The sequence below is a fragment of the Cygnus atratus genome, chromosome 1, assembly GCF_013377495.2.
Source record: "Cygnus atratus isolate AKBS03 ecotype Queensland, Australia chromosome 1, CAtr_DNAZoo_HiC_assembly, whole genome shotgun sequence".
In the NCBI taxonomy this organism is placed as follows: domain Eukaryota; kingdom Metazoa; phylum Chordata; class Aves; order Anseriformes; family Anatidae; genus Cygnus; species Cygnus atratus.
This window is the reverse complement of record NC_066362.1, coordinates 148,755,477-148,768,626: the sequence shown is the minus strand read 5'-3', so window position 1 is coordinate 148,768,626 and position 13,150 is coordinate 148,755,477. Positions and strand designations below refer to the sequence as shown.

General features: G+C 38.1%; 1 protein-coding gene across 1 annotated transcript in view; it reads right to left on the bottom strand.

Moving 5' to 3' along the window:
* Positions 1-13,150, bottom strand: part of EFNB2 (ephrin B2) — a 44,490-nt gene that overhangs the window by 11,977 nt on the left and 19,363 nt on the right. Inside the window, exon 2 of the mRNA XM_035557117.2 lies at positions 10,422-10,705. Within this exon, the coding sequence (XP_035413010.1) occupies positions 10,422-10,705 (284 nt within the window). The remainder of the gene's footprint in view (positions 1-10,421; positions 10,706-13,150) is intronic.

Sequence of the window (13,150 nt, the reverse complement as noted above, 5' to 3'; positions counted from 1 at the left end):
TAGTTGCACAGAGTAGTCAACATGTCGTTTTTGTTCCTGTCTGAAGGCTGGAGACTTCCTCTCCAATTTGTGCTTGAACAATATAATCACATCCTACCTTTTCTACTGATCTTATAGAAACAAAGAAAAACAATCATTAAACATGTATAAACAAAACATGCTTTAGCAATCATTTTGTATTTTTCTAACATGTTTTGTTTGTTTGTCCTATTTGCAAAGTCAAGGTGGCAGCAGAATTTCTTGAGGAGCTCCTCGAACTGAAAACCCTTCAGAAACTCCCGCTGACTCAATCTTATTTCACAATTTATTCAAATTAACATAGAACTTCTCTTAAAGTTTATAGTGTTTTGAAATACTCTTATAGCCAGCTTTTTTCTTTCATGTATCCACACAAGGGGAAAACTCCTATGCGAATGAAGGAAAGGACAAAAAGAATACTCCGTTCTTTTCCAGTTCTCATCCTTGTCATTTCTTAAATTATATCCTATGCTGTATGTCCCAGGATTTATATCTAAACAGGATCCACAAATTATATTCTGCACAGCAAGTAAGCAGCAATGCCCTCCCGAGTCAAGCTAAAACCAGAACAAATTGAAGTAGAATAAAAAGCAGGCCTCCTCTTGCCTGGAAGAAGGCAAAGGCTCTGCAGTGGAATTTTGTGATTCACTTTTTAACCACTACTCTGAAATGTGTACTCTTGTCCAAATGTGAATGGTGTGACTTGTGGTACTTAAAAGAGACTCATGGTAATAGGGGTCTTTATAAAATTCCCTATAAAATTCTCTACTTATATTTCAAAAGAGGGACAGTTTTTTCTACTGTTTAATTTCTGGGGGAGTGCAATGTGGAGGACACAACCAAGACAGAGCCAATCAGTTCTGTACTGTAGAATGCCTTGGTATATACTTTGCAAATATCAACTTTTTAATTCCAGGGACACCTCTGGAAATCCACAGATTCTCCTTCCTGTGTCTCACATCACCTGGCCGAAGAAGGATCACTGAAGTATTAAACACAAAATAGGGAGAGAGTACTTGTAGAGTTTTCTCCCTTTTGTATATTCAGAATGATTCTATTAATTCCAAGGAGACATGACATCATACAACAAGAGTAAAGGTGGTAAAATATATGCCCTTTATTTTATTTTTTAAACAAAAGACTTTCAATTAAGGGAAAGAGACACAGTGAGCAACATGGAGCTGGGATGTACCAAACAGGCTGTGAGCTCCAACTGGTTTCTTCTGCCTATCATTTTAAAAACAGCACCACTTTATCTCTTGGTTAAGGAATACCACACCTTAAGTGTACTAAACAGTACACTATTTGCTGCATTATTATCCAGAACATAAGGTCATAATATCCACCCACCATGGCAAAATCCTACTTGCTTCACTGTTACTGTTAGAAAGATTTAGAGATGATAAAAAAAAGCATCTCAATGTTGTACCACTATGAATGACAATTTATGTCTTTCATTACAGTTAAGCTTTTCTAAAAGTATTTCAGTTCTGTATTTCACGTACTCTGAGAAATGTTTTCAGATAATGATCTACTGCACACATGGTTGCTTCTAGTTTACATAAACAAATTATATATTTGTGAGTGCTGAAGTAACTGTGGCAGATGTAAGCCCACTAATTATGATGTATTCAGTGTATATCAGAATGTATGCATCTAAAACAGATTACTAGCTAGTTAATTTCACCAGCCATAAGCAATAAGATATTTTACATAGTTTATCCTTTCTCCTGGCACACTACGGGCAAAAGCCTATCATGGATGAGAAGAAATACCTCCCTCCTAAAACAGTGAGCTTTGCTTAACAGTTCAGCTGAACAGAACTAATACAATTAGTTAGCATTCAAGTTACACCAATTGTCGCTAATGACAAGTGGCCTTGCTGGAAACAAAAGCAGAAGCTTTAACATTAAATGAATGAGGACCTGTATCACAAGAACTCAACATCACTTTTCAAAGATATTCATCTGCCTTGAAAATCTCTCTGGTTTCTGTCTGTAGCACTTGGAAAAGAAAGGGTTATAGTGAAAGTTCATATTAAATAAATAACAAACCTCTTGCTCATTCTACTGTCACTAATTGCATGCAATGATATTAATGACCCAGTAATTGCTATACGAGTAGCACTGAAGTGGAAAACATCATTCTGAGGCAGAGTTCATCTCTAGGTGGTAGGACTTCACTACTGACTGAGTTAATGCCGAGTGACAGTTCAGAATATAACACTATAGATGAGAAAATGTGCCAGTCTGTTGGTTATTACAGTTTAGATGGACATGACATTATTTGCTTTGACCACAGAGAGTCCAGGAGTAACCCCAATAAAGTGCCACAGTCAGAGTTTGCCCTATAGATGAACCTCATTCCTTTCAGGGGAGATGCTCTGTACTATAACAATCTAGAGCAATTTTCCACATGTTTGCCTCAATAAAAGAATACCTTCATCTCCTGCTTTTACATCAAGCACAACAAAAGTGTGCTTTATTGCAAAACACAAAAAGCTATTTACATCATTTAACTATCCTTCAGCAACACAGAGTTTGGCACCTTAGTTCTAAGATCAATTATGATGCTATTGGATGACTATGCACTTGGCAAACATGATCAGAAGTTAAGCACTGTTTTGAGTGCTGCATGCTTATGTTCACGTTTAGAACTTTAAAATACCCACAGAGTAAAAACTTAATGAGGAAACATTGCTAAAAGAAAGCAATCTGAATTTCCGAGGTGCTACAGGACCTTTAGTCCTACTACTTGACATAAGAAATTAAGGGATTCGACTTCTTTGCAAGTTATCACATAAGCATATCTTGGTTCATCTGAAGAAACTCAAGGGTATGTTAAAAAATAAAACTGAAGCGTATGTTAATCCTCCAGCATTTAGAATTTTGAAAAGTCGTAACTAGACAGAAGAATGGATACTTTTACTTCTAATAATAGTGTTCATACAGATTTTAATATTTCAGAAGTATTGTAATAGGATAACATTATAAAGCAGGGATGTTTGTTTGACAACACAAATTATTTAATAATACCTTGATTCTGCTACAAAACCTGCTATGGCAGACTCTGGAAGGCAGGTGGAATCACAGAGTTGCAGCACAGGCTGAGGCAACTGCCTGGAAAGCATCTTTGCAGAAAAGGCTGTGGGGGTCCTGGTGGACCCCAAGTTGACCACAAGCCAGCAATGGGCCCTTGCAGCAAAGAAGGCCAACAGGCCCCTTGGGCTTCATTAGGCAGAGTGCTGTCAGCAGGTTGAGGGAGGTGATCCCTCTCCACTACTCAGCACTGGTGAGACACATCTGGAGAGCTGTGTACAGGTCTGAGCTCCCCACTGTGAAAGAGATAGGACATACCAGAGCAAACCCAGCAAGTGTCCATGAAGACGATGAAGTCTCCATCCTCGGAGATACTCAAAACCCAGCTGGACACGGTCCTGGATGGTTAACCCGCTGTAGCTGATCCTGTTTGAGCATGGGACTAGGTCAGCTCCAGAGGTGCCATCCAAATGGCTGAGTAACCATTCTGTGACTCTGAACAGCTACACTATTGTGGTCTAATGCATTTATGTGCTAATGTGTGATACTCTAAGAACAACTCCTTCTCAGCTTCCCTGGCAGGGTTTGGATTCAGAGTTGTTTCTCTCACAGAAGCTCTCTGAGCATATGAGGAAAAGTATGCTGTTGCAGTTTAGTTATTTTTGCTGTCTTCATCTACGGAACAGAAAATCAACAAATCATGCTAACAAAGGCCTGAACATACTTTTTAAAACCAGCCTTATCAGCTTAGTAGGAACTCTTCTCTGAGAACTACTAAGACTACCTTAAGCCTAATCCTGCTTTTACTCACAAATATATTTCTGTGATTTCCTTGGAACTGCAAAAAAAGCAACTGGAATATTGCCATTAGGGCTTAGTCTTACAGTTAAATTTATCAGAAATAAATTGTGAAATATTCTTCCTCCAAAGTTTCCAGGATTGACTAAAATCAGGAAATAAAGTATAAACTGACATTTAACCCTGTTTTCCAGACATTTCAATCCTGTGCTTTAGCTAACTAATGCAGTTCTTAGACAAAAGTACATTTCCCACCAATTCAACTATGTAAAGACTTTAATGAGAAAAACAATTTCAAATATTCAAAAACAGTTTCATTAAAGCCTTTATAAATGCTTACACAGTTCTTGGTCTTTTATTTCAGGAATTAAAATACTATAGTATATAACATATATAAGCAACTGCATAAAATAAAGACCAGTCATCACACTTTGACAGATATATGCTCATCATTGAACTTATGTACAAAATGAAAGTTGGATGTGTTTCAATATGCTGGTGTCTTTGTAAGTTTCAGTTCAGACTACTTTCCTCATATAGTATAATGCATCTCCCCAGTATACACCTCCTCTATTTAAAGTTATTCATAACCCATGTATAAAGCATAAAAAGTATTTGCTCAACCCAACCCTCTTCTGCAGGTAGTCCTATTAAAAATGTGTATATGTAAATGCAGGAATATATACAACCTGCAGAAGATCAGGACTTAAGCTGTTTTTTGCAAAGTACTTGATATGTGTGATACATGTATATATAAAAAGACTTCTAAGTGAGAATACTGTATTCTCCCTTGTGAATATACTGTATTTTCAGTATGTATAGATTAAGAACTAATAAAAATAATAAAATGAGAGAAGTGACTAAAAATATTAAACAGTCTCCTATGAAATTTTAAATCCTGTTTAATTCCTGAGCATTTCCTGAATAATTCTTTCTTCTAAGTGAATAATTACACTTCATTTTCATCGGGTTCCATATCTATTTGGAATATGTGGTGAGTGTGAGGGAGGGTAAATGTGTTTTTTTCACAAGATGCCATCAATTAACAACCTGAGCATTCCTATCTTTCATTTCCTTCCCTTAGGAATTGAGAAATAATAACAGATTTCCTGCTGAACTATCTCTGTCTACTTTAAAGGAGATAAACGGTCGGTATTGCCTAGGTAATGGCACTGAATATGAACAAAGTCCATCAATCCAAAGTAGCCTTATTCTCTTCCAAGACCTGTGTGGTCTGGGACAAAACCCCAAAGGACGATGACTCCATTAATCCTGTAGGTCTTGGACTCTGTTAGAAATCTGAAGCTGCACAGACACTGATTTTTTTTTCTCCAATAATATTATTTGTATGAGCGGTATTTATATTTAATTCAACAAGAGCTAAGTGGTATTGCTGATATATCCCTTAAAAGACTCTCAGCAATGTCAAAGATTGACCTCTGGGTATCATTTTACACTAAGAAGAAATCGTTTATCTAATTTTCTGAAGGAGGAGGAGGAGAAAGGGAAGAAAAAAATAGGATCTTTGTGCAAGAGGAATCAGGGTGGCTATTATCACATAGGCTTTCATTAACACCACCAAAAAATAAATAATACTAGATTGCTGAGCTGTGCAGTCTTTATTAAAAAGCATCAATAATATCTATGTTGCAAAGAAATGTCACTGAATTTTTGATACAGTTTTCTCCTGGTTTTGGCTAGTTGGGAATTAACCTCAAGACAAAGAAAAATCTAGTTTTCTTTTGGGTGCTCTTGCTAGGTGTTTGCAGGGGACTGCAGACTGAATCCTGTGTCAAAGATGTGTCAGAACGTCCAGCCAGGCAGATTAGCTAGTGTTTGGTCAGAATACTAAAATAGCATTTTAATGTAAATCTATTTGGCCATGCAAAGAAATTTATTCTTCCCAATCGGGCCGTATTTCAGGGCACAATCTATATTGTCCTTTAATGTGTTCTTCCTCAGACAGTTATTGCCCTTTAATTGTAGCAGGATGACAAAGTGAAAACATAAAAGCCTTGGGATTTTTTTTAAACCCAGCTAATGCTAAAGTTTCAGAACAACTGTTTCCATTTTAAAAGCCACCAGACTATTACAAGCATTTATCCAAAACGCAGCACTGCTAGCCAGTATAACCCTTTAAATCAGACAGGGATTAAATACATACATTTTTTAATTTAAGCCAGAGGCCAATTATGTATGTGGGTCACTTGAAAAAAGTTGACAAAAAACATTTAAGGAAGGCTGCATATTGCATTTTGCCAATGTCAAAGCCAATGAGCATCATTAGCTGAGCAAGCTTGGCTAATGAGGTCACAGGCAGAGAAAGCACTTTAGAGGAACCTTTTCCAGGACTATTCTGCAGCCCCTCCCCAAGTCCAAAGTATTTTTCACTTACCAAAAAAAAAAAAAAAAAAAAAAAACACAAAGCAAAACAAAAATGATAAAAATATTATCTACACATTTCAAGCAGGTAAAATTTCATTGTAGGTGACGTATTCTTTTACACTGATGATGTCGCTGTATAAGCCTCTTTTTTTTTTTTTATGCAAAAGAAGAGATCAAGCGAGCAGAGTATGGGTTTGCTTGGCCAAACTATCTCAGGGGTGTGATGGTGGTTTGAAAACTAGCAGCACTGCTCCCTTCCCTCTAGCAAGGTAGCTTCCTACAGGTTTCCTTAGGCACTCCTTCAGTGCAAACTCAATGTACTCCAGCACTCTCTATGCCCTGTGACTAAAGGCCTAGTTTGTTGGGAAGGGTTCAGGACAACTCCCATTCACCAAAAGTAAACATTTTTAGCATAGTATATATACCTATACTATACTACCACATCTCCCTCCCATACAAGAAATGCTGCATCTGAGAGGGATACTGAAGCAATTACATGATAACCCAAGCACTTGCAGATCTCTCTCTTACAGTCAAGGAGATTCCCATTCATTCTAAGCCATCCACAACAGCAGAAAATTATACTTCATTCCCAAAGCACGCAAAGACATAAAAGGACTTTTTGATGCAAACATTAGAGTTGCAAATTTACACACCCTTCTTCTGCTTAACTTTGCCCTTCACACAGATATTTATGTTGTTGGGCATGATGTATCTTCATGCATTTGATTAAGGATTTCCTTAGAGACTTATGATATGTTAGCTAAATGGTTGCATATTTTAGGATAATCTAACCTTAATATGTCTGTGATCTCAAGTACATTTGACCTTCCCGAATTCTGCTGAAAAGAAATCAGGTAGCTATAAGGAAATGAATCTATTAGTTTCCGAGGAACCAAAAATTGATGATGGCAAAGAACAGAAAAGCAAGGACATTCTGTTACATCATTTATTCACTTTCATGATACCATTGAGTATCATCTTTCCAAGTACTGCCCTTCACAGAATTGAATCCTGATACTTGTACATTGAGGAATATCTTGCACTGCTGTTGTTCCAAAAAATGGATTAGATTTAGATTATTGTTGGATTAAAGTACCATTAAATATGAAAGGGGGTACCAGAAATTCATCAACATTTCTACTTTAAAAAAAAAAAGTGAATTAAGGAATGGGAAAAGTTACATTTTTATGTGCATAGAGCCAGGGAAGAAGTGAGTAGAAAAGATCTCCTGCTGTATCTACCATGAATACATCTGAATGATATAAAAATTATGGCTTGAAGAAATCATGTACAATCACATTTCCTAAAGGTACACAGGGTTCAGGAAGCTTCTTCATCCTGTGTTATAACTCCTCTGCTTTGTTATTCTAAGGCTCCTAAAATGACTAACCCCTTAATCTGAATAAAGATTTTACTGTTTAATACAGCTCCACAAACCACATATTATTACCTTAGAAAAACATATGTTTTCAAATAATGGCAAGATGATAAGGGTACATGACGATGCAGAAAACATGCTAAGGTCTGACAGCAACCTGTCTGAATAAGCAGCACGAGCTTCGTCTGTAGATCCAGCCACAGACAGCACTGCGAAAACGCTGGGCTCAGTGAACTCTTGTCTCGGGTTGTTTGATGCCCCTTACTCAAGGGAATATATCTCAAATTTAAAATACCTCAAATGTAAAAGCTGGCATATAAAGTGCACTGGTACATTCACTTCAAAGCACACATCCCCCCACCCCCACCCCCCGACTCAAAAAACACCACCACCACCAAAAAAAACACATATTTCCCAAGCACACAGAAAGGAAAGAAAGAAAAGAGGAGCAATGTTTGCGTGTCTGAGATAGTGGGAGGCAGACCCAGTATACTCCTCGTTCGGGCCTCAGCACACCTGTTAAATTACAGGCCTAGGAACAGGGATTTATGCAAATGATTTATGGTCCAATTTGCGTACATGATTAAGATGTATTGTATTACTTTCAAAAATGACAGTAAACATCCTGACTACCAGAACTTGTGTCTGACAAGGCTGCATGACGTCTTACGCTTTTGAACGCAAACTGTTAAAATGCTATCTAGCTCCAGTGTCTCTGTAAAATGGTGTCCTAGCTGAGCCTTGGCCTAGTTTCCTGCCCCTCTTGGTGTTTCTGAGGCCAGCATCACTGACTGCATTGTCTTCTCCATGAATGACACAAAAATGAGCGTTTTAGCTTCAGGATGGCCGGGTTATCGGGGTTTTTTTGTCCAGCCTATTAAAATGTATAGGTACCCTGCTGCAGCTGGGTTAATACGCTAGCGATACAGTGATAAATCAGCCATTTGCTTATGCAAGAATGAGCAGGGAAAGTAATATCCGTGCACTCCAGTATTACTGCCAGGCCAGTGTCATTTTTGAGGCATTAGGCTGAAGGCTGAGCAAGTTCTATCAACCAAACTACCCTGTAATCTTCCAGGAAATGCAACATCTATTATGTCTTATTGCTGTAATGAAATAATTATACAAAACTAATGAAAATGAGCCAGACTTAAAAATTCTCCAGGTAAATCCATGACGCGGATATGACAGAACTGACAATGTATCAGTAAGCTCCATTTGTGCCCATATTTTTCAAGTAATAGTAGTAACAATGCCATTTGCTCCATTATAGCTGCTCTGCTGTGGATTTTTTTTTTAAGCAGCACTAAATAATGAATGTATGTCATCATTAAAGCCTACTATTTGAGCATGGTTGTTTTTATGTTCCACATCCTCCTTGCTGTTACAGACAACTATCTCTCAGCATCTAATCTTGCAGCTTTCACCCCAGTAAATCTCACTTTATTTCAGTGGGAACTCTGACAAAGTTAAATGTTGTGTAAGTGGGATCAGGTTTTTATATACTCACTGACTGACTGAGAAAGTACTTGTACTAAGTGATGTTTTTGTCAAACCTTAAAAACAATAAATGGCGTTTTATATCTCCTCAGACTGTTATTTAGTAAAATATGTCATTTCTATATATATTTATTACTGCTAATTCTTACTTAATTTCTGTGATATACAATCTGCTTTATGCATAATGATACAGTGTGTACTGTTATGGTTATAACTGGGAAGTGATCATTAATTCATATTAAATGTAATTTCTGTTCCCATTTTAAAAGTACTTGCTTAGAGAACATGTAAAATTAGCAATATTTTAAACTAAGAAATTAAGAAATATTTACTGTGGCAGACGTTACATAAAATAGTTATCAGCCTCTCTGTACAATGTAATTTCAAGGAGACGGGAGAAATAAGACACATCAGTATGTAACCTCATTGTAACTGCAGATAAACCAATGCATAGACTTTGTCTAGCTCCTACTAACTGGTGATCATTGCTCAAGACTTCAGAAATCCCCATGGGGCTAAATGAGATTTGCAGGCCACAGTATTAAAATGACAAAACCTAAACTAATGCAAATTGTTGTTGCACTGCCGAAATCTCAGCTTATGCTAACCCCGATGTACATCGTAAACTTTACAAGTCATAAGTAATTTGAATCACGAAACTCAGGTTACCTCCAGATTAGCTTTCAGGTATAAATTCCTGATCAGCCTGAAACTCAGAGTTTAAGAATTGTTGGACACAGGCCTGTGTCACAGACATTCAGTCAACAAGTCCAAGACCATGAAAAAGGACGAAAACTCAAGATCATGCTGCATCTGGGTTTTGCCCAAGAATGTGTTTCCTGAAAGAACCCCTGGATCACTTGGAACAAAGGCCAACCATCTCTCGCAGGTTACCTCAGCTGGACCACTCTACCCCTACTCCTGGCATTAAGGGCACCCACGGGCAAGGCCAACAGCATGGTGCATTAGCAGAGCTGCAAGCAGGAAACACACCATGCTTTAGCTGTGCACAACCTTTCAATATGAATATAGAACATAAAATCGTGCACAAAAGGAGAAGCTCTGTGAAGGCATAGAAGTACAATGTAATTTGGTGTACATGAATCAAGGAAAAAAGATACAAAGGCCCTACAGAAATCAGCAATAATGTCGAAAATATGCTGTCAAGAAAATATTGTTGGAGGAAAAAAAAATACAAACCCATTCAGAGTCTTCTTGGTTTGCTTATCATGTATGACACAAAATACAAAGAAACAAACAGCTATATTTAAAAGAATGAACAACTGTTATTTTGAACTTACATATGACGTAATAATCTTTGTTCTTCTGAAATTCCAGGCCCCAGAGATTAGGGCTGAACTCTTGAAACTTGATGGTAAACTTAACATCTTGATCTGGCTTGGCACAGTTGAGTAGAGGTGTATTGTCCTTTCTAATAGCACAGCTATCTGCTTGGTCTTTATCAACCATGTAGACCTTATAATATTCATACTGGCCAACAGTTTTAGAGTCCACCTTTGGGCATATAATATCCAGTTTGTCTCCTATCTGTGGATATAGTACCAATCCTTGTCCAGGAAGGAATCTAAAAAGAAAGAAAGAAAGGAAAGAAAAAAAAAAGAAAAGGGTAAATGTGAAACACTTGATAAAATCTCATTCAGAAAAGTAGCAATTGCAATGGACAGAAAGGAAAAAACACACAGTTTCCAAAACCAAAATGACAGAGTGAACAAACCAGATCTTAATAGTTTAGGCCTGACTCAATTTAATATCAACAAGATGTTTATTTAGATCTTGGAAATTACAGATGGATCGAGTTTTATAGTCTTCATCCCAGTTTTGGGAACTCTGGAATGTTTTATGTCTCTGGCAGGAACTATGGTTTCTTCCACATTTGGCCATTCACAGGAGCCAGTGCAATGTATGAGGGGCTACAATCCTGTTTTTACATGTTGGTAACATTTCTACTATTCTTGCACATATTTTGCTAATTTTGGACATGGGAGAATGACAAGAATGATTGTTCATTTGGAGCAGCCATGTGGGAAAGGAAACAACTTAGACTTTCAGACTTAACAACATATTGTGATGTTGATTAATGTTACTAGTATAACACAAAGGAACATCAGTCACTCGTCAGGATGATGCTTACAGACCTAGGATGGACTGGAGATCTACTCAGTCCAAGGACTGCACATGCTTCTGATAAAACACTCTTCCAAGACACGATGATTACCACACCACAGTGATTTCTTTATAAACTCCGATATTACATCGTTATTTTATCTCTTTTTTTTTTCCCTGGTGCTACAAATGAAACACAGGTGTGCTTTTGTCTTTGTATAGATGGAGACTTCTTAGACTGACAGTGAGCTTTAGTGTTTGGGGTCAGACTTGATCTTATTGTATCATTCCCGTTGGTATTAATTACCAGTCAAATATCAGCACTTCTTCATGAAAGGAAAATATAAATAATTACTTAGAGCATTGATTTATCCACAAAATTAGGAGCCTTATTCTTACAAGGAAAAAAGCTACAGCAAGTTTGTTTGTTTGTTTCCGTTCTCCTTAAGATATATTTGTTTCATTTAAGGCTAAGAGTGCAGTTTTAGAACTACAGCCAGCGATACAATGTTGTCTAATGCACAGACCTAAAAGCCTGACTTTCTTTCCTCTTTCTCCTGCCTGCCAGCCTTTTCGAAAGAGCTTCTTTAATGGAGAATCAGCCTGAAAAACTGACTGAAACAATTGCTGCCTAATGAACACCCTTCTGCAAGCGCTAGTGCTAAACAGCACATGTAGTAAATCTAGCTTATTCACAGGCAGCCTTCCTGGAAGCTTATTAGAATATTAAGGCCCAGGAACAAAGCTGTAGGCGTAGATTACCCCCAGCCTTCTCCTTTGCTAAAGGAGCCCACCAGCCAGGAGCAGAACTGGATGAGAACTTAAGGAATGGGAAAAAAAAAGGAGGATGTGATGCCCCAAATTTTGAATCCATCATTTGCAACTGCTCCCGCACAATGCAAGTTTATGATCTGTGCTAATTGAGTGGGATTATTTTCACTCACAAAGCCTGTGTAAGAATTATATTTGTTGTGAAGCAGCACGCAGCAGGACAAAGACATGTAATTACAGATTTAGGGAAAAAGAACAATGAAATGTTGTGGCAAGAAAAGCAACTGTTGATGCATAAATCACTGCGCTCCTTTGTGTCACGCAGTGTAATTTCTAGACTATAGAAACTAGGCTTGGCCACGGCTGTGCAAATAGAGGTGCACTGGAGACGGGGCGAAGCTGCGCCTCCTCCTCCAGTTTTCAGACACGCCATAGGAATGCAGTGACTACCGCGTCCATAAAGCCAGAACGGTAATCCAAGTGCAAAGGTGGAAATACATCCTCCTTGGAGCTGCCAGCCTCGTAAGAAGCTACCTAGGGAGTGGCCAGCCCTGCAAGGGCGCATAGGAAATGCGGAAAGAAATACCGCAGCCGGCATGTTTCCAAGAGAACAGCACAGATCCTGACTCAGCCCCTCCTCTCGGAACAATTCTGACCAGGCAAACGCAAAGGCAAAGTGACAGCATCTCTGGGCTAACCCAGGTCACTTGCAACTAACTGTATCGTCTTGTCTGGCCAGAGCCCCAGCTTGCATTGCTCCTGTGCAGCAGTGCTATACCAGGAGATGAACGGTACGGTACTCGTGTCCCTCAACCTGCATGCCAGGACAAAGGCTGTGATCCTGCTGCTGCAGCTCTTCTTCACATCATGGGAATGTGTAAGATGACACAGGACGTTCCTCAGGAAAGGATCCTTGTTTTCAAATTTAGATCATTTAGATCAATTTAGATGTGCATGCTTAATAAATACAAAATTCATAATGTTAGAAACATGCACCTGTTATTATCAATTATACAACCCAAAAGCCGCCCTGAAAAACTGAAAACACTGAATCTAACTTTGGATTTCACGTATATACGTGTGTAATTAAGTAGGAGTGGTATATGTTCTCCATGCAAATTCTGAGTACAAACAA